The following is a 23,496-nucleotide window of genomic DNA, read 5'->3' as shown; positions in this document are numbered from 1 at the left end:
GAATAAAAATAGCTTCGAAACCAAAACAAAAATCTATTAATAAAGTCAGATAATTTAATGTATTCGTTTTTTATCTTGACAGCATTTTCCTGTTCTTTGGAAAAAGATTAGTCAGTTAGCATCAACCAAATCTGTAATAATCGCTTAAGCTCCCAGCTGATAAAACACGCAAAAATTAAAGTGCACTGCGATAAGTAGTGACATCATTTAGGAAATCTAAATATTAGTAAAATGGTTTGCATACAATGTTATCAGTACTACTAACACGATAAAAGAAAGTAACAATACCAGCTCGCAATGTAAAGAATCCCATATTGTTTGAAGATAGATATAAAGAGGGTACGATTTTATCATTCACAGCGATCCACGGCTCCAGTCGCCATCACTTATTTTTATAGGAAATGAAAGGAGAATTCAATTTCCTGCAATAAATGATGAAGTTGTTTTATCTCTACTGATATCGACGTTTAAAATGAAATAAAAGATCCTATAACAAAGTCCGATAAAATCATGTTGTGGTAAGCGTAAAGAAATTGTAAGGTGTCACTTCATGAAATGACAAGTCAGATGGAATCAAATACTAAAACGTGCGTATTTGTTAAAATTTGTTTCTTAAAGAATCTCCGAGATTTTTCAAAAACTCCGATGTCGGAGTTTTTGGACTCTAAAGCCGTATGAAATAGTAAGCTAATTCAGAAGCACTCGCAACAGAACAATGCGTCTGAACTGACAATAACTTCGTAACGCGTTAAAGAGGGAATACAATATTCCAAAATATATCATATAAAGATTAATTTTAATAACTATCCGTAACTGCAATCAAGTCTTGACTGAAATTTATCACAGATATAAAGAAGGCAGATTAAAAAAAAAAAACTATCTCGAACACTCCAAACAGAACATACATAAATAAATAATATGTAAGAACTAAACATGTTTAGACGAAGCTATAACTCATGTCATCCAGTACCCAGCATCCGGTTATCTGATGTACATTTATTTACGACAAACTCTCAAGAAAGCTGCAATGTCGGCTTATGTGTTACTTTCTACAGTAAACATATATCTGAATGTACATTACTGGTTGCATCAGGTAAGTAACATAAATAAACTTTCATACTTCTCGAAAGCAACCCTACGAACAGATAATTAAATAAAATCGATTCAATAAAAAGAAAAGCAAAGTTAAGACGTTCAAGACATTTCAGCCTTGCTGTCGACCTTTTAATTTAGTTCCTTGCCTTATTGGGTTTGCAGTAAAAATAAGAGAAATAAGTAAACTATGAAATTCGCAAGACAAAGTAAATATAAATCAACCGTTTAATCTCAAGGCTGCTATTGCAAAAGCTGCTTAGTATACGCAGAAATAGAGCAAAGATTTATTCGATAGGTATATGATTAGGAACATGTAAAAAGAGGTTCGAACAAAATATTATAAATGCATTGCATAACAATTCTTCCCACAATTAAATAGGTCACTAAACAAATGTAGAAATTGCTGAAGAATCTCTAAACACGAATACTTATAGTACAAACACTTCGTTCGAAATTAGTTCCGTCAATCATCGACGCACGCATGTTAAACCACAACCTTCCAGCAACCACGGTCATTGTCCGAACTCGCGTTACGTAAACCGAACGTAGTAGCTTACGTAAACGTTAAACGTTACGAGTGTATTTACTCAAGGTGTTAACTACAACACCCTGTGTTTCGTGCGGTGTAATATACTGACTTGGGCATTGATAGAGGTTGAAGATTCATGTTTACCGTATTAATTTATATTAATAAATAATAAGTACAAGATATGTGAGTTCTCTACTTGTGTTAGTCTTTCTACTTGTCGACAAAAAGTTTCGACTCTTACCAGATGCAGCATTTTGGTAAACGATGGAATAGGTTCAAAACGCATTTAGCAACACGAAATATAAGGCAAAGCCAGCTGTCGACACTCGGACGAAAGAAAGACCTCTGCAATATAAATTATTTCGCTATTCGTCTAAAATCCCAAAGATTGTGAAACGAAGGTCTGAACAATTGCTACGATTTGTCAATCATTCGTCACTATCAAAGGAAGGAAGGATAAAAATCTTAAATCATTCTCATCGTTTATCAACCCAAAACCCCACGTTAGACACAATCTACAAATAAGGAAAACAACCTTAAAACTCCCGATGTTTTTCCAAAATTTGTATTCGAAGTAAATATTTACGAAACATATCCTGATCTGATAATTTTGAGGACTAAACGCGCAAGTCAATAGCACACTGGACATTGAGTGCCCACGATTAGATAAATAGATAAAGTATACACTAGATATTGTTCTAATAGATAACATATGATAAGGTACTTCTGTGAATTAGAAAGCACCAATTGAAACATTGTTTTCCTTGGATAAGAATTCTTTAATCTGTAGTTATAAATTTTAGTGTGTTAGAAGATATAATATCGCGTTTTAGGAACAATTTTCGTTTCAATATTTGCAAATGAAGTAATTATTATATTAATAACTATAATAAACCAGAAATATAAGCGTCGCGACTGATTTGATGCTGCCTAAAAAATATCTTTCAACGCACCTTAAGTTACCCTACTAAACTACTTAGGTATAAAATTAGAGTATATATCATATTGATGTCAGAATATATAATACTGACAGGAAAATAGATGAGTAATATTTCAATATTTTTGCTGAAGATACGGAGGCTGTAACTTCGAAAATGATCCTCTCAATAAACGTGACTGGCATAACTTTCCTCTCTCGTATCCAAATATATACTGCCGAGCTTTCGGACGAACAAAATTTGTAAAAATTTGCATACCGTATTCAAAATAAAATGCCTTTCAGATATTCTTTCACTTAAGGTTAAAAGGACAGATTAGATTTCTTGGAAAAGTGATTATAAAACAGCTGATACTCACAGTTTATTTAATCTACTTTCCATGAGATTGACGATGATTTTGAGGCTAACTTATTTACCAACCAAACCACAAAGACACTTTGCAGGTACACGTCATTATTGAGACGATTATAATTACACTATTGAGGGCACGTCTGTTTCCTACTTAGCCATAAGATTGTGCGAACATCATAAAGCTTGAAACATTATATGAATATTAAGGCATAACATTAAACATACACTCGTATTTCGTACTCAAAACTCGAAACAAATGACGGAACTCCCGCATGGAATACCCAGAAAGAGAAAAAAAAAGTTAGAAAGAAAAAAGAGCAGCAATAAGGTTTGTTATTAATAAAGTAAAGGATAATATGATTAGGTACATCCAACGTTCAGATCAGACAAGTCAAATGTTTACACAAGAGCAGCACAGGAAAGCGGCTTCCCGACTGTTACAATAATACAACTAATGTTTAGAATAATAACACATGTTTAGACAAGTTGCGTTTCATCGCTCTCTCACTTTGAAATCTCGAATGAGCATCGAGAGATAAAGGAAATACCAGCACATGTATAAGGGACAGAAAAAGTTGTGATAATACTTTCAGATGCTACGAGCTACTCAGATGTTAATTGCATCGATAGCTTATATAGAAAACATAAGGGACCAACTTGTAAAAATGCAAAAGAAATACGAAAACGCACTAATATAGGCGGTGGTCATAGATTAAAACTAACAGCGGTATTACTGATAAATGTTTTAGCAAACGGGGAATGTAATTTTTCCCCGTTTGATTCCTAAGTACCTATTCTGTGAAAATAGCTAATAATGATATCACTTTTCGAGCAGTTTAACCAATATTTATATCCAATAAATCGTTACGAAACGAACGATTAAGAGACGTGGCTTATTGAAATGCTCAATTTCATTGCAAGTTCAAATTGGCGGAAAACTAATCCAGATCGCTCCATCTTTAAGTGGTTTTCCGGTATTACGAATAGATATCTCAATAACGAGAATCAATCAGAATTGCTAACGGTTGAAGAGTCATAATACAAATGGTTGATTATTCAGATTTAACAGTAAATAGCATGACTGTTTCATTGAATAGAAAAGTGGAAGCTCATTTGAGTTGTCTCTTCCTGTACTGGGATAGAACAACTGATATAGAATAATATGGATACAGTTTTAAGATAGAAATAATTAAATTGTACCCAAGCATTGACAGAAACGACTTGTGACTGATATTGCTAAAGAAAACCTTCTTAAAATAATCGTCCTACAAAAAATTAAGAGAAAACTTCCAAATCCCGTATTTTCTTAACTAAGTAGGTACCTACAAGGGAATATTAAATGGCAATTTGTCATCAACAAAACTCAATTTACTTGGAAACGTGAGTACAAATCCCTTGATTATTTCGAGTTAGCGAGAGTCAGACTTGGAAGGAATTACTAATGCTACTTTGAAGTGTTGACTTTCATGAGTTACGCTTGAGGTGTCAGGATTAATTTAGGAGGCAGTTGTCGAGTTATAAACAAATTAAGTTAATGTCAATGGTGACGAAGAGATAAGTAAATATACAGAGGAAAATACATTCGTGTACAAGGTACTACCAAAGGGTACTACAGTCCAGTCTAGTCTTGTTCGAAAGTGAAAATATACATTTAGTATGTCCAAAATCAAAGTCACATCCAACATGGAACTCGTATAAATATTACAACGTAAGCAGATCATTTCCACATTGTTTGAAACCACTTCGAAAATTATTTACATAACGAATACTACAAATAACGCGAACAAAATTAATGATTGTTGAAGTTAAACTTTCTTGTAAGCACTGTGCACGAACTTAAATACTGAATCGAGAGTGAAAGTGATCGGAACTGCATAACGAACGATCATAACGAACAATGATTCAATCGGCCATTGTATTGTCATTTTAAATTCGGATGGAAGCGATGGAGCTTTCGATAACTTATGCAATAACTTAATAAGTCCATTCGTGTGATGAACAAACACCAAGAACACCACTTTCACTGCGCTTAGTACTCTTGCTTCCCTTGAAAAAACAAGTCGTAGAAACAAACTTCCTTATTTAGATAAGTAGCATTCTTCGTCTTACAAATGCGATGCAGATAAAGATAAAATCTGTTGACTTTGTGTTGAGGTTATTAAGAATTGTAATGTTTTGTGCATTGATAACAATCTTTTCCCTGTCTGGGATTTCTTTATTTGACTTACAGATTAGATATTTCTATTTAAGTGTGTCTGAGGATGATAATTGTGAAGTTTTAAGACTGTTAGGCAAACATTCGATAGTATTATCGCTGGGTTGGTTATAGTAAGGATTATGAGTTCAGGTATTTGGTTAACTACAAGTTTGTAATCAAAGTAATCGAGCTTCGAGGCCTTGAGGGCTTCCGTGCGTAAACTGACCTAAATTCGAGAACCTTCCAATATTCCTTAATCCCTTAAGAAATCAACCGAGTTAATTACTAAATTAAAAGTCAATGGTAGTAGGAATGGGTATAGTAAGTAATCAAGTTTAGAAACCTGCAGCACAAGATGGAAGTTGCGTATTGCGAAGATAGTGATCGCTGCAGATTTCACTTGCCTTTCGCAAAAACTGTTCTCTAGATTGAGCTGAACAAATATTAACCTTAAGTACAATCTTACTTTAAGACATTCAACGATGTAAAATAAAATTATATTTAAAATGTTGATTTTGATCATCTTTTAAGTATGTATATCATTTTCATTCAAATCCAATATTCATTTAAAATATAATCCATATTTTGTTAGTAATAATAAAGCTTAACCGATTCTTAATGTTAAATTAAATCACATTACTTATTTAGAAAATTAATCTATATGAGCAGAACTCCAAAAATTTAGTTTCTAAAATTGGGGCATAATCTTTACTCGAACCAAATACTAAAATACTCTAGACGTAAAGCTTCAGATATCATCCAAACTAATATTATAAATGCGAAAGTAACTCTGTCTGTCTGTCTGTCTGTCTTTCTGTCTGTCTGTCTGTCTTTTCTTCACGCCTAAACTACTGAACCGATTTGTGTGAAATTTGGTACAGACATAGTTTGAAACTTGAGAAAGGACATAGGATAGTTTTTATTACAAAAAATAAAAATAAAAAATAAAATTTATTACGGACATACTATCCTAATAGTGCCATCTATTGGTCAAATGTCGAGCTGTTCCTATGCTCCGTAGATAGATGGCGTTAATCGCGCAATGGTGTCATTACACGTGTTCGGTTCATGTTATTGTTTTAATTCATCGGAAAATCCATCAGAAAAATGTAAATAAACAGTAAAAAGGTGTAAAAAAATAATATTAATATAATAAAAGTTTTACTACAAAGAAAATGCTCTAACGGAGTATAGATAATTCTATTAGTACTACGCGCAATGGTGTCGATCGTTACACGAGTTCGGTTCATGTTGTTTTAATTCATCGGAAAAAAGTAAATAAATAGTAAAAAGGTATGAAAAAAATAATAAAATAACATATAAAAAATATAGTACTACTTTTAGTACAAAGAAAATGCCCGAACGGAGTATAGATAAATAATCCGAGTTGTCACTATGGTCGATAGATGGCGTTGGGATCGAAATAGATCGCGCTATGGTTTCGTTACACGCATTTGGTTGGGTATCGGCCGAGCGCTTCGGTACCGTCGTGATAAAATTGTATTGTCGGTTGTATGGTCGTTTATGTGGATTGGTCCTGTTTCGTAAATTCTAAATTGAGAACCTCCTTTTTTTGCAGTGGGTTATAAACTTTCTGCTCAAAGTAAATTTACGGACGAAGTCGCGGGCAAAACTACCCATGCTAAAAATGCGATAATAACTCTATCTGTCTTTCCATCACGCCTAAACTACTGAACCGATTTGGATGAAATTTGGTTCAGACATAGTTTGGAACTCGAGAAAGGACATAGGATAGTTTTTATCCCAAAAATCCTGCGGGAGCGGGAACTTCTCAAAAATCCCGCGAGATCGGGAACTATGTGAGTAAAACCAAAAATCTGCCGGAAGTCACTGTTCCACGCGAACGAAGTCGCGGGCAAAAGCTAGTTGCCTATAAATTCAGGTCCATCAATAAGCTTAGCACAAAATGCCTAACCAATATACTTGCAAGTTTACTACTCGAAGACGTCACAAGATTCAGTGCAAGCCGCTTCTTTGGCTACCCTATTGTTTACGCTAGCACGTCTGTTCAATGTTGTTTCGTAATTGTTATGTTATTATGACTACGGCCGAACAATGACTTGAATAGTAAATTATAGTGATTTAGTCATGTTTTGTTGATGTTCCTTGATGTTTGAGACATCGTAAGTGGGCTGTGGGTGTGGGGGTCATCCATGGGTTTAGTTTATAATAACAAATTGTGATAGATGTAAGTTTCAACTTCGACTCACGTATACCTTAGTAGACTGTTATTGTTAATTTTTCATCAGTTACATACCACAGCGATACATAATTGAATTATTATTATAGGAACTTTTATAACCTGTTATATGGTGGAGCTTTGCCCTCACTCGCGTGACATCTAACAAATAGATAAAACTATCAGTGGTTTATTAAATGTAGGTCAGTTATTCTAAACCTGAATCAATCCAACCTCGACAGTTTTCCCTAACCATCTCACATAATGAGATTTTAATGAGCCCTAATTCGTGGCACACGCTTAAAGCGATAAATTAAGCCCACTCATTAAATGAAATGAGTTGGACTCGGAAATAAAATAATATTATGTTAATGACACGAAAACAATGTGTTAACAGGAAACATGGCGTCGGACGTATAATAAGCGACACATGCGAGTGTTACAATACGCACGATTGTTGAAATGATCCATTGTTCGCAGTTAGGTGGGTGTCCGAGGGACGCGACAATGCGACTGCAATGTAGCGGCATTTGTCGCACCGGAGACGGCAGCGAACTATCGGCACATTTAAATTACTCTTCGGTATTTATTAGTGTAGGACGTACAACTGAGGGATTAATCAAGGTCAGTATTAATGTAAGTTCCTCTTTATACATTGTAACAGGAAACCAGGATCCTTAAGATAACATAACTGCATTGTCAGTCTTCAAAGATCAGCCTTTGTTGTAAACCAATTATTTCACAGACGGAATCAACGAAGCGATCTGACTTATTGGATAAAGTAAGCATGGTAGAAAATATCAGTTATTAATAGAGAAGCACTTTTAATTGGATTATTGTAAATACATTGTAAGTCATGGAACAAACATTGTGTTATTACATAATTTTATGGTGCCGTACACAAATTAGGCAAATTCATTTAAGCAGGACTCGGAAAAGATGCAGAGCATAAACGAGCGATCCCGTGACTCTGGCTAAAGCAGTAGAAGGGGCCCGGGGAGTTTTAGTAGGTGAAAGTTCGACATATCTCCACGCCGTGCCCTGGGTTGAAGCAATTAGTTTCACCCCGGATAACAAAAAAAAAGGCCTCTGAAAAGAGTAAAGAATTATTTGCGACTAATCGCATAATTAGTCGTATAATACGCATGCGTCATTCAACATGTCCTGTCCAGTGTCAAAGTTGAATAAACCATAACTTTGAGTCATGGTCATCAGCAGGCTCGAACAATTAACACGCCATATTGACCTTTGCATGATTTATAAAACATACTTGCATTCAACAGTTACGGACTGACGTCGAATTGTTTCAATTAACGACAATACACAACTTAAACATGTTAAAACAATGAGGAATAAAATATCAGCAACTTATACACGTGTAGGTCTTGATCTTTAGGTGAAAAGCTTTGGTTCTAGAACTGTTTTGAAGAAATACATCCGTTGGTAAAGTGGAAGGGCAAAAATGCTACGAAGAACAAGCGAACCCTCTCTGTTCCCAAACTCCGAAAGTAACCAAAAAACCATTGAGCCTCATCACGTACTACACCCGACTATCGCTATTCAAAACAGTTACCCACAACAAAGCACCAGTACCATTTAAAAACAGTTAAGCAATCTAATTGCAGTGTTGCAGAATAAGCCTGCACACAAAAAAAAACTATTTCACAATGTTTTCGGATGTGTCACGTAGAGAAAATTACCTGAGGTAAATAATAGTGTAGGCATCATTGTGACATCAACAAATTGCATCAACCTGCAGAGCGGTGGTTGTGGAAAAATTATGGTGTCTGTAATCCCAGTATTAATTTTATTGCACTTCGAACGACTGGTTGCGGGATTTAAATGGAAGAGACCTCGATTATAAAAACGGCAAACTGGCAATAAAGATAAAGGAAGTAATCAATATTATATACGATGAGAACATAATATAAGCAACAAAAGGTTTTAATAAAATAATTTAATTATACTCGTGGGTAAAACTTCTACAGAAAAAACTCTCACAGGAGGAAAAAAAAGGAATTGTAAATAAGAAAAGTTTACATTTACGATCGATAGAACAGACGTTTATTGAAAACAAAGACATAATAGATATATAAAAATCATAAAATTCACTTTTTAAACACATACTCAAGTTATTACTGTTACAAGTTACAACTGCATATGGCAGATATCTGCTATCTAGAATATAAATTGTCTTTTTCCACTTGCCAGTTTGTATTAAAATGTTTGTCTGCATATTAACATAAGATGACAAGTAACATATTAACTTAACTGCGTACATTATGTATCAAAACAAGTCGACACAACAAGATGAATCAGTACCGATTACTTAGTCATTGGTGAATCATTAGCGTTGAGGATATTCTCACCCACGCGAGTAGTACGAAAGTACCAAAAAGGAGCCTTTTTGGTACTTTGTAAATAGTTCGGGATCCAGTTTTAAATCGCCAGGAGATTGCTGGAGATAATTAAAATTTTCAAAATTATTTTCAAGTAAGCCTAAAATAGGCGCTTAAGAAACGTATACCACATTACTAGTAAAAGGTTCCAAAATGTCATTCCCATGCAGAAGAACCGGCAAAAAATACCATCGGTTTCATTTGATTTATCATCAGTGTTAGTGCGACATATACAGTCCCCTACTTCCTGACATTCGATTAACTTGTGCAATTACAAAAGTGCTGTTTCAATCTAGCCACTTTCTATTTTCCAATCTGTCGCTGACTTCCGTACGTTTGCAGCTAATGAACGGCCAGGCTGGTCTCGATGACGTCATACCCAATGTACCGTAATCTAATGAGCAAGCTAAATGAACTCAACCCGTCCATTGATAAATAGTAATAGGCCACACGTAAACTACTGCATTTTTATTGAATGAGTCAATCATCGTTCTCGTTCTAATTTAGTCTAACGTGCTAAAATGGCTTTAGTCGTATCGTGTGATATTGAAGTCTATAGGTAAGTTGTTAGCAATTGGGAATACCGTTACACTAATTGATATTGTTGTGGTGTTTTCAAATTCGAATGCTGCAAAAATACCGTAACAAGGAACAAAAACATTATTGTCTTTCTTGTGCTGTAGGATAAAATGAGTTCCTGTTGTTTCTCGGAAAGGTCTTAAAATAACAAAAACAGAAGATTCGTGTCTTAATAATGAAGGAATGATCTAAGTAAAATCGTATCTAAGATGCATCAAAAATAAGAACATTCATTAAACTTCATCTGGAAATACTCCGGTTTTGCGTCAGCTCTCAAACATGACGGCATGTAGCAGGGAACATCATAATATTAATATTCACTAAAGGAAATTAAATTAAAACAGTCGACCCAAATTCCATGAGGGGTGCCGACGTTTATTCCGCTCCCAATATTTCGATCGGATCACATCGTAAGCTCTCTGCCAATCATCTGGCACTTCACGTGATGGAGCGATGTAGACAGGTCATCGACCAGTTCACAAAAAGTATACCGATCTGGCTGTTCACACTCATTGCAGTTAACGGTATCGAGATATGGGGCCGAAGCGAAATTACTGTTTAGATTTACCGAGCCAATTGTTGGTGTAGAGTAATTGTGTTTTACAAGCCTCGCGTCTAATTAATGTTGGTAATGTGAGCCGGGCTGAAGTGGGACAACGATGTATCACAGGTATGCAATCTGGTTATACGCAGGTCTGTAACTCAATAGCGCGACAAATTGATACGAGTGATACACGCTCGTGTTTGTGAAGCATCACATACATACACCTTTTTAACCTACTTCAAAAAGGAGGAGGTTCTCAATTCGTCTGTATTTTGTTTTTTTCATATTTGTTACAACAGAACTTTGGATTAGATGAACCGATTTTGTTGATCCCTAAACATGTCACTATAGGCAATAAGGCTACTTGAACAGTGTCTGTAAGTATGTACTTAGTATATTTCAAAAATGGTGAGGATTATTCATTGAAGCTGTTTGTGAAGTTATACAAAAAATATTTCGCTAATCTACCCAGTAAATAGAAACATTGCAACCAAACACCTTATATTTGGATGTAATTTATATCATAATCAAAGCAACGTGCAACGTAAGAAATTAAATTCTCACAATATTCGATGTTTAAAGTATAGAATAAGATTAGATCCAGTATTATCGATTTATCGATGTTAAATCTGTTTCCTTGACACACATTATTGGGCTATCTTTACGTGTGATAGCGTGCACTATGGTGTGGTTGCATCACCTAATGGCTATGAAAGACAGTGTTTTCTATTTTCAGCAGTTATCTGGGATTGCATGAATTTTGAGTACTTACATATACAGCTATTGGGTGCATCATGGAATAGTCTTTGTGAGTATTTACTTATAATACTTACAAACTATCCAAAAAGGTTTTTCATAATTAATCTTACTATATTTTGCCAAAATACATGGTATACAAGGAAAAGGATTCACAAAAACATATCGTCGTCGAGAAAATCTCTTAGAAATAATGTTTTATTAAACTCGTTATTTTTCTTTTTTTCGGTATCATAAACCACGACCAGATTGCCTTTCCTTGTGTATTATAGCATCACAATAAACAAGCCATACACTATCATCCAATCGAAATAATCGACCAACTCTATTGAAGCAGTAGAAAATGCAAACACTCCAGTACAAGCAAAAATGTATAGAAGTCACTCATTACAATATTTTTAATTACTCATTTAGCCAAAATAGGGAGTCAGATATTAAATTCGGTAAAATATAACCTAATTAACGATGAACTATATAGATTTTTGTCATAAGCAACGATATTTTATCCATAAAATTCCAAAACAACCTTGAAATTATAAAACATAAATGTTTTTTAAAGTCGTCCAATTTGTCAAAGGAGTGGCGATTAATACGTGACATTTTGAGCGTCTCGGAAACCGTGTGAGCCGGCCGCATCGGCCGCATCGGCCACATCGGCCACGGATGAGCTACTGTGTTACTATGCCACGGAATTCGGAGCATGCATTGTGGAAGCATTAGGTTTACTTGAATGGTGTGCTCGAATACTAGTTTAGACTAGGCATGTTGAGAATTCCAATTAGAATTAAGGAACATAATTTATAATTTTAAGTTTTTTCGATAAGTGTAAAACTAGCACCTTAGGATACCTTGAACAAATTTTTTGAGTCATAGTCTGTTGAGTTTTTTTATTTCTAAATTTCCGTAAATGATGACGTTTGATATTTCTCTAATAACTTTCGTAAGGTGTATTCATAATTACTCACAATAAATTTTTAAATAAACATATTTTTAACTAACTTTAACAACAGAAGGATCTCAACTCATCTGTATTTTTCCGATAATAGCTACAAACTCTGGTACCAAACCTCACTAGAAATCTTGTAAATTTCTAAGAAATAGGCGATCACTGACGAACGTTACATATGTACTGATTGTAAATTAAATAAATACGTAAACTACACCAAATCAGTTTGATATTGACGTAATTCTTAGACAGGAACGTTCTCATTTGTTTACGTTTAACTCAATCACCTAAAACTAAACTTATCTCGAATTTATTCAATCCTAATTTTAACTTTTTATTTTTAAAGATTTAGAAACCAGGCAATTTTAGAGAATCTAAATAAAGAATAACCAGTATTGTAATTTCTATTTTTGTTCGATCTAATAATTAAATCTTATGCGAATAAATTTAAATATTGGAATCCGTAATCGTCTAGTCACTGCGAGCAAGCATTGTGATCAATGCCTGCATAATTATCTCCATATGTAGGAAGAATTCTGTGCCCAGAAGTGAGACATATTTCTACTGTAAATATTATAAAAACGACGCCCGCGCTAAGGAATTGAATCCTGGTTCCGCAGGGGGTTTTACAAACATTCAAATCACCTGCACCTAAATCTTGGAACTACAAGTTTATTTTTATTTCTCGTATTTAAATTATGGAAAACACCGTTTACATTGAAATTATGAAGGTTTTTTCGAAGGTACATTATATTCTCCATAATATAAACCGACCCAGACCCAGAACAAGCATTCGTGGATCACACAAATGCTTATCAAACACAGGGATCGTAGCCGATACGTCGAGCACGTTGTGTTTAGCATGGTGACCTCAAACACTCATCTATCCGTGCAGTCTTCAATATTTTTCCTACTTTTTCTTCATAATAACAAACCATATTAAGAAACCATGTTCTAAAATACGGTGCCTTTGCATTTTGAATGTCACAGACGATTACAGAATGCGTAGTTTCGACTTTTTTTAGCGCTCCTAAAACAATACGTTTTTTTCTTTGGACATCCCATGGCCACAGCTTTGCATAAAATATGAATAATGTGTGTTTATAGGTATTGTATTCATGTTTTAGTGTGTTAAAGGACACGTCTACTTACCAAACCATGTATATTAAGTAAGCAGTGTCTATGTTGAATCGGTTAAGCAGTTTAGCTTATTAACTAATTGTAAAATAATGACAAGGGCTTTTTTTATTATTTGTATGTGTTAAACAGCTTATGAATTTAAACTTATAATATAAAAAGTAAAGATGTTAGTTGTGGACGTTTATCTATTAGGTATAAGCATAATATGTTGGTGAACTATACCTTATTTTTTAAAGTAACTTTCGTGGACCAATAACAAACATCTGCTTTATGGTGATTTTTACCTGTTTATTTGGTGCAAAAACATAACTACACATTCTTGTTGGATATTTTTTTACTATCTCTTAACTATGTAACAGTAAAAACGTTTGAAAAACAAATTTTATAACAAAACAAAAAGGTTTCTTTCAATATCGGTGTCAGAGATCAATCCCCTTATGATAATAAAGACATAAATGGCCAAATAAATGAATAAATTATAAGAAAACATCTTAAAAAAATCCAGTGGAATTTCTCCTTAAACTGCTATTTTTAAAAACAAAACATGAATGATATAATAACCATTATGCTAATGTATGTTGTATAAGGCAATATTGCATTAAATTAACACCGTACGGGTCTGTTTGTGTTCTCAATTACGTAAGAAGGTCGTAACTCGATACAAGTAATAATGTTTCAAGTACCCTATCTCATGTAATCCTTATGATCCCTTTAGGATTCTCAGTCCGGACTTACGCCCAAATATAATTAAGAGTACCTCATTTTTCAGCTCCGCGAGACGTCTACGTTATCAGCGACGTAATTAATCTCAATAAAATTAAATGTTGTAAAATACTATAATATTATTATGAGAATTAATTTATATTCATATGAAAGGCGCATCGTGTATAAGGACGTTTTTGCAATTACACGAACTGTGGGAACTGTATCAAACTTATACAGTATAACTCCACATAATCAATTTAAATTATTATTCATTTTCACTCTGCGAACTTAACCCTATATAATTATAGAATACTATAATCAATAACGCAATGTAAACATAACTTTACAAGCACATTTAGTAGCAAAAAAAGATAAAAAAGTAACCTGTAGCTAAACCATTTCACGAAAGCAAGTTTCATAAAAAAGTAAACGTAAAGTAATATAAAAATACTAAAAAAGTAGTATAAAAACTCACTCGAATATAAAATGAAGTACGTACTTAACAACTAATTATAACGATACGCAATATAAAACTATGCAACGTGCAATGTTTGTTATTGCCTGCACTTGCCACTGGATCGAACGACCTTGTCTACAGCATTATACCGACGTGTTAATTACGCATTTGAGACAGCCATGACCCCGATGCTTTCGTTAATTGCGATGTGAATCACCCTTTTCCCTAATTCGTCTTCGTTTGTAAGCCAGTTTGGGGCTTAACGGCACCGATAGTACTGGTTCTGTTCGTTGATAGGTCGGTCGAATGCAAATTGCTTTATCTGGTCCCCGTCTGTTGTGCTCCAACTAATCCTTAAGTGGAAGCCTCCGCTTCAGTAAAGCATTGACGTTTCAAAGAGGGACCATTTTGCCGACTTTTATTAGCTTCCAGTTCAATTATTCTAACACTGAAAAGTCAGTAACCTACTCTACAAAACTGAAGTAGGCCAACAATAAAAACGTCATTCATGAATCACAGTTTAACCGGACTTATTTACAACGGTCTCATACAACGGAACAATTGAAAAAAAATACGAAACTCCAAATGGATTATCGTCACGAAAAACGGCAACCGTGCGAAACAAGCGACCGCTAATTGTTAATAAAAACACTAAACAAAAGAGTACCGTAAAGACGAAAAAAAGTATACCTATATATACTTCTTGGTCCTCGACAGAGTCTTGTGCATCTGTGTACGTGAGTTCTGACTACATCGAGTGAATCGTTCACTCATGTCACCCCCCGGTATCGGCGACCTTGCGGTCACGCTCACCGGCGCAGGCGCATCAATTACTATCGTGCGCGTGCTCGAGTAGGCAACTAGCAACGCTTGATCTATGAGAAATTAGAATACTTCCGATAACTGAGAAATTTCCTGCTAAGTAAATTAGAACTGACGATTTACAAATAAATCAAAATCTAAAAGCGTAAGTACATTCATAACTTGACTTGCCAGCATCCAGTCTAAGAGCAAAAATTGTTGTTTTACATTTAACGTGTATTTGCGAAAAAAACATATAGGTAAGTCTTTCCACGCGAACCAGTATCGACTGGCAAACAAAACGCCTTTCATGAACTAATGAAAAGTTGCTCTGAAAAAACTTTTACCACGACCATCACGCCTCTCGATACGCTTCCATTGATACGGCATGACTCAATGCAGCTTTTAGAAGTTACGCACGTCTGAACGCAATCGCAAACGCGTGCCGTGTGAACAGAAGCAAAACTGCAGAACTGATATCTATGTATTAATATTTTTTTCTGTTACACTAGCCGATTGCGTTCGAACTGAGCCTAAACTTGTGCGGTGAGTCCTTATAGTGATTTAATAAAGATCAATGGATGAATAAGAATTGAAAGATAATTTAAAAATAATTTACCAACACGAAAAGAGGTTCGGTAATTCGAGAGGGTCAGAGGTCAAGTGTTGTGTATTCCTGATTTACTAGCCATAACATATAAGCAACTATTTCGAACAAAGCGTCCTATTTCCGCCACGTCTGGCCGCCTACACATATATAATATTGTGGCTTACTTTTAACCTTTGACATAGAAATTCCGAGGCCTTTAACCTTATTCAAAGTTTTAGTGTATATGTCTTTCTTTTCCCTAAACGACTTCCGCACTGAGGAATTTAATATTTTGTGTCGTGGGAGGTTTAGTTACATTTACACCTCTTTGCAAGGACAACACCCTAGACACCTACAATGATTTTTGCGCAGAGGTCGAAGATACAGATTACTGTTTTAAATAAGATGATATTCCGGTATGTTTACTCTTTATTATGTACATATAAACAATAATTTTACTACCAAACAAGTGCAAACAGAATCAAGTAGGTATCACAAATTTGAAGTTATAATCGATATAAGAACAAATATCTCTAAGATCGATAAGCATGATGGAAGACAATACACCGCGACCGTGTTTATTGACACTTAAAGTGAATGTCGTGAATGGATTGGATCGGATGTCGGGATCCCGAATATTCTTTGTATTAAGGCGAAGACTCACCAAGATAGAGTATTTGCTCTGTACCGAGTTAAGCAAGCGGGGCCTGTAGCAAATTCGACCAACGGATCCTTTTATTTGCTTTAGGTTCTCAAATTCTCCTGTTTTGTGCTACGAACTTGTCTGTAGAGCACTGTGGCAGAGTTTAGGTCTAAAAATTGTGCCACTCCTTTTTTTACGGATACGCAGGCGTTGGAACGCGGGTCCCGTAGCATTTGCTACTTTGCTATGTGGTTAAGCCTGGGCTGTCTTCGATTTTCAAGGAAATTAATGCGGAATTTTCAGTTACGCACGGACAGTCATTTGATGACTTTGGTATCAAATGCAATGCAGTGGAAAAGAAGAACCATACTGCTACGTACTAATCCAAACAAATGAACACAGCGTGCGTCGTAGCGAGTTTGAACCTTTACTGATGTCATTTCGCACATACCGTTCCAACGAAAATGGTTATTAAATACTAATATTAGCCGAGCCACGTTTCTTGATCAAACAGAATAGATGTAAGTGTATGTTTGCCTTTACACTACACAGAGATAGCATTATTAGGTTGTTACCTAATAAGTGATAACGTACTGGCAATATTGTAATACAAATAAGACATAAAATGATACAAGTGGGCATTAACATTGCTGTTAGATGGAAAATGTCACGCAAGACGTTGTTATTACTGGATCGCTACTCATTCTTGGTTTGGTAGGTAAGTACCTTTTCAGAGCCGAAATTGAAAACGGAATTAAATTCGAATAAAAAGCAGAACCTAACCAGTGTTGGGGTTAAGCTTGCCAGTATCTAAGGAGCATACTGACTGGCCAATCATGTGAGCAATCTCTTTGGTACAAAAACTTCTTAACAAAGAGTGACTCGTGCGTCTTTATCGTCCATACTAAATCACTACCGAACCAAAAACTAATCACTTATCTATTGACATGTTCCAGTTGATGTTTTTTTAATGTGTTTTGTCTTTACAAGTAATTGACCTCCGATTCCCTAATTACATTTAAGCAATTAATAAATGGTCAGTTCTATTCTTGTTATCAGTGTTCTGTTTATTTTGTTGTGCGCTGAAATATGTATAGCTTGAACGAATAATTCTGATTTTTGACACATAGAACGTATTAAGATTTTTTTTGATTAACAACGACTCCCTTACGAAGCGATTCGATTCTTGTGTCGCGAGTATTACACGGGAGTATTACTTAATTCATAATGATGAATGACTTGAATGTTTGTAAAACTCCCGTGCTGAATGCAGCATTCGCAGATCACACAAATGCTTGTCCTGGGATCGAATTCCCGTCACATCGCGCGTTTGGCGTGATAACCTCAACCACTCGGCTATCCGTGCAGTCAATTACATTAGGCCTTTTTATAATTATGATGCGTACTTAACAAAACAAAAAACATAGCTTCAGATTATACAACCCGTATACGCCTAACGATCTAGACAACTGGTTAATTGCCCCTTGGTATGTGGTATGTCCCCGACTAGGCAGCTGTGCACTCAATTGTTACGCAACAATAATTAATACAATACTGATTTAAACCATCAGAAAAACAAGCTGGTATTATGTATCAAGCGATAGCTAACGATACGATGAGCACAATGACTGGTGACAAAACACTTATTGTAGTTTGTCTTATAAATTTTGCCAAAAATAATCTTAACATTTAGAATTTTAGTTGACAACCATTGCGAATAAACCAAGCTAATTTTTATTCTACGCGGATTAAATTCTATTTCGTGAAAACTTCAGCCTCGGAAATCTTGGCTGAATATTTTAATATCTTTGCCTAGAGACTTACGGACGATGGCAATATCCATAAAGTGGGATAAGCGCTTCTTTCGTAAACATTGTCAGCTTTTTGAAAACGTCTCGGATATTTAATGGTTTCGGAAGGTCCTTAACAAGAATATTGGTTAAAAGATAATATTGAAATACATTTTAGCGTTACACCGCCTCTTAACACAACGCTGTTGCCATGGAAAGTTTTTCTTAACAAATTACGCAACTTGTACTTGATATACTGGTAATATTATAATGAACATATTATTATATAAAACATTTTTATGGATTGTATATTAGAGCGGAATAATGTCGATATAAAAACGCGCCTCAAAAGCACATGGAAGAGAAAACCTTTTATTTCCTAGTTTTTTTCTTTATTCGTCGGGACGCGAAAGCGTGCTCACGACCTTACGAGTAGAACAAGAAGTATGAAACGGGTTTATAATTGTTTCCTTGTTCACCACACGATCTAACATTTTAATGTAGGCTAGTTTGTAGCTAATAGTCAATTAAATTTGCACGATACTTTTTCTTCCCTTACTTTTAAATTGCTTGGATTATAAGCATTACAAATGGAATAGGACGTGTGGATATCATTTCAGAGATTGAGTAAGCCTTGGCATAACGGTCATGACTAAAAGCCAAAACTAATAAAAACACTAGAAATGACATCGGGAATAGCGAAATTCTGAAGACACACGCCCTAAAAGATTGTATTTTAAAGGCATTACCAACAACGTAGATACAATGTACATGTAGGCAGATGTGTTTTACGACTCTCCCATTGATATTCCTGTTTTTCCCTCACTTGATTTACGATATCCTTTCAGCAGTCCTCATTATCTTTGACTCCTATTCTGTTAGAATTCTGTCGTGTTCCATTAGGGAACGTATCTTTTCTTTATTTTTATATTGTCTCAATTTTCTTTTTTGCCAGTTTCCCGTTATTGTGATAACTGAAGTTTTATAAATATTTAGAAATCGGATAAACCGCAAAGTATGATGATAAGGTACGTTATTATTTTCTAAAGCATGCTTCGTAGTCATCCTCCGCCCTCCACCCTCCGCATTAATATAATTTGTTTCAACGATTTTTGACGCACTTTTGAGTAATTTATCTTAGTGCGTTGCTTCCGCGGTTTTTCAGTTAGAGAATGACGCTAATTTAGTTCATTTTAGCTAATTTATTATTGTACCTTCATAAAACCTTTTTTATTTACGAAGAAAGAGTTCGTGTATTTTGTATTTTATATTTATATTGTTACATACTTTGCAGCTTCAACAATCGGAAAGAATAACTGACCACGCAAAATCAAGTTCTCATCTCTATAGCAAAGACTTTTGGACAGAGAAGCGACAGCGTTTAAGGTATTTTCCATCAACTACTGCGACGTTTCGAGACCCAAAGGACCAGTCAAGGCTTGCCCCACATAAGCGGATGAAGCTAAGACTGTATAAAAAATTCAATTGAATAATACAGTCGGCCTTGTGTTAAAAACGTAATCAAACAGTGACAATTTATTGTGAATCAACAACATCCTGAGCGGCCCACATGCCAATCTATCGTATCGGGACTGTTTCCTCCGTTACAGTGGCGTGTGACTGATGGTGTTCCTCACATCACACCAGTTCTTAAAGCTGATTAGGCGGTGTGGAAAGTATTGTGCGAGACATTGCCGTCCATAATATATCACTTCTGAAGTCAGAGCTGAGCGATCCCGCAATGTATTGCAATTCGTAGGATATTTCTTGCATCGTCTAAATGAGCCTTTACTCGTACATTTACAACCTTACCTACGTTGCTATGAACAAGGACTTACTTTTCAGTACAAATGGTTTCGTGTAATATGTAAAATTGGAAGACGATAATTTATTGAACAAAATGCCTTGATTCTTTAGGGGAATAGCATAGGTGGGTTATGAAAAGAATAAGGTCGCCAGGTTATCAGTGCCGTATTATCCATAAGGCACTTTAGGCCAGTGCCTAGGGGCCCACCACCAAAGTAGGCATCTAAAAAAAAGCTGGATAAATTTTTCACTGAATGAAAATAACTTGAACCAAGGGGCCCCCACTCCCTTGTTGCCTCGGGGCCCCCTAGATCCGGCCCTGCAGGTAATACGCAAGTATGCGCTTTTTCTGCAATAATTTAATGAACGAGGAGGATATTGTTAAGGAAAATGGGTTATAAATAAACTTGTACAAGGTAGAAGAGAATTGTCAATTAATTATTGGTTAATAAATGACTAAATCAATTAGAACAATCAAATGAAGTTCTCCCTAGTTGAAAACACAAATAGATAGATATTAGATTCCAGAGCCCGTAGCCGTGTTTCATAATGAGTTATTTATAAATTAGATTTACCAGAAAATATTTTTACATAGAAATTAAATCACAAAAAATATTTATTCTCTTTATATCTCACTGTAAATATATGTAACATTTGAAATGGGACTTTTATTGGACCAAAATATTCAATTGTACATTAAAAAATTGTGTTGCTTTGCATTTCATAAACATAAATGAATATGGTGTACCTACTTACAAAGAAACAGAACACTAATTTAATAAATTTGAATGACTTTACTATTAATTACAATTAAAATGTAAACATGAGTAATTGATTAACAAATTGTATGTTGAAATTACAAAATTAAATTTTCTTGTAACAAGTTGTTTTTAAGTTTGAGAATGAATAATAATTATAAGTTTATCTTGCTATTAAGAGGACATAATGTTTAATCTATTTACAAATATTTAAATTGTAAACACATTGTAAACATAATGCATTGTTCTTGTGATAAGTATATCATTATTGTATACTTAACCGATAATTGTTATTTAAATAATTAGGTGCTCATTAGCTGTCTGTTTGTTTTTGAAATGTAACTTTGGGATATATTCTTGGGTTGTAAATAGGTTAAAAAAATTATTGGCATAATTTGGTATCTAATCATTTGTGTGCTTATGTTAAATATATAACTTTATATATTGTTTTGTCTGACATTATAGTAAAAAAACTATAGAAAAACACAGACATACTTCTTATGAATTATTTTAATTCTGTTATTACTTAATATTATTTTTCTAAAAACACAGGTTGCAAGTCCATTAATAGTTTTTGTATTTTTTTATGAAGATTAAAATTAAATAATTTTGTTGCTCTAAAACTGTTTAGTTTTGACTGTTTAGAATATTAGCTACAGAAGGTACATAAGTAATTAGAATGTGTTGAATAAGATTTGTGTTATAATCCAGTTAGATTACACCACTATGACAACCTTGTATAGTACTTTACTCTTATCTTCAATACAGTGCACTGATAATTATCACTCATAGACAATATATCATTTATTTCTTTGAAGTAATGACAATAACACCAAAAAAGTAAGTTATCTTATTTGATATTTTAGACTCAAAGCTTACTGAGAAAGTTTAATGAGTACAGAGTAGTACGACACAATTGTTTTAATTACGAACACTGTCGTACAGCCCAACCAAACCGATGTGGCACCGCCGCGATAAGCCGGCGAGCCGATTACAAGCGACGCCCCACGAAAACATCGTTATAAACAACATAATACTACAGACACACGGCGAACGTTACAATCTCTAACAATACAAAGCAATGCAAATCGTAATGTTCAACGGTATGTGAAACTCAAAACTTAACATAAACATGACTGTTTTTCAAGTTTTACAACAATAATATTACCTGGGAATGCAGTTGGAGGGAGTCCTGTCCACTTCCCAGGCCGCAAAAAGTTTCATGGGAACAGGTTTCGATGCATTAGTCATCTTTTCCGATTTATTTTTCTCGGTCATCTTAAACAGCACCAAACAACTATTTCACAGCACAACACTAAGGTACATTACAAATGGCATTGTTATTTAATCACTAAACACGACACTGTATTCATTTTTATACACAGTTCATACACGAAGCCGATGCCGACGCAATCACAACAATACTCGGTAATTTTACAGTACGGTCAACCAGTGAATCACTGCGAGCCAACCGAGGGCGTTCGATACGTACGTTTGACAACTGGCGGTTCTGTGTTTCCACACTCCAATTAAAATTCCCTAACATGTCGAATTAAAACTTACCAACCACAATCGTCAGATTATAATTATGGTTTTGCTGTTTAATTTATAATTAAATTTTGGATACTTAAAGTATTACATATTGTTCTTATTAAGTCACAAAAAGAAAGGTAAATCTTTTTAGAACCGTTTTATACAAAGTTAAACTATCGAAGACAGATTTATTTGTACTAAAACAAGGCTACTACTTTTACCTCATTGTTTTAATATTTTCTAAATGTTGTATTTCTCCCCAGTTTGTTATTTAAAAGTATTAAATGTCGCATTTATAATGCCCAGACAGGTTTTATTTTCTAAAATTATAATTTCCTATTTTCAGGGTAAGTTTTTTCATTCTACCACACAGGAAATTGTAAGATGTCAACGCTAGATGTCACTAAATATATGGACGCGTTCATAAGATTAGGATTTATAGTAACCTCAAATTAATAATTGGAATGAAGAATGTTTATTCTTCAGTTCCTTCTTAGTAATAAAAAATAAGAAAACTCATTACTACGTACTTCATCGCTGTATATCGTTAGGAGGCTAAGCTACAACGGTAGGTACAAGTTGATCAATCACAGGTTAAGCTACGCTAGATACGGTCGCTCCTTGGATGGGTGATCAACTAGGTCAACGAGTTCCTTAGTGATTTGGAAGGCAATTTACATCATGGGATGTGGGTATCGAAGTTTTGACAATCCGTCTTGCTAAAGGGTATAGTGTTGGTT

General features: G+C 34.7%; 1 protein-coding gene across 2 annotated transcripts in view; it reads right to left on the bottom strand.

Moving 5' to 3' along the window:
- Positions 1-22,749, bottom strand: part of LOC113492489 (phosphofurin acidic cluster sorting protein 1) — a 130,897-nt gene extending 108,148 nt beyond the window's left edge. For both annotated transcript variants that reach the window (XM_026869962.1, XM_026869963.1), the window contains exon 1: positions 22,392-22,749. In XM_026869962.1, coding sequence (XP_026725763.1) covers positions 22,392-22,501 — 110 coding nt within the window. In that variant the 5' untranslated portion in view covers positions 22,502-22,749. The remainder of the gene's footprint in view (positions 1-22,391) is intronic.
- Positions 22,750-23,496: the final 747 nt, after the last annotated feature.

Source organism: Trichoplusia ni, chromosome 4 (genome assembly GCF_003590095.1).
Source record: "Trichoplusia ni isolate ovarian cell line Hi5 chromosome 4, tn1, whole genome shotgun sequence".
NCBI lineage: Eukaryota > Metazoa > Arthropoda > Insecta > Lepidoptera > Noctuidae > Trichoplusia > Trichoplusia ni.
Note: the sequence above shows the minus strand (reverse complement) of the source record. Positions and strands in the feature narration are given on the sequence as shown.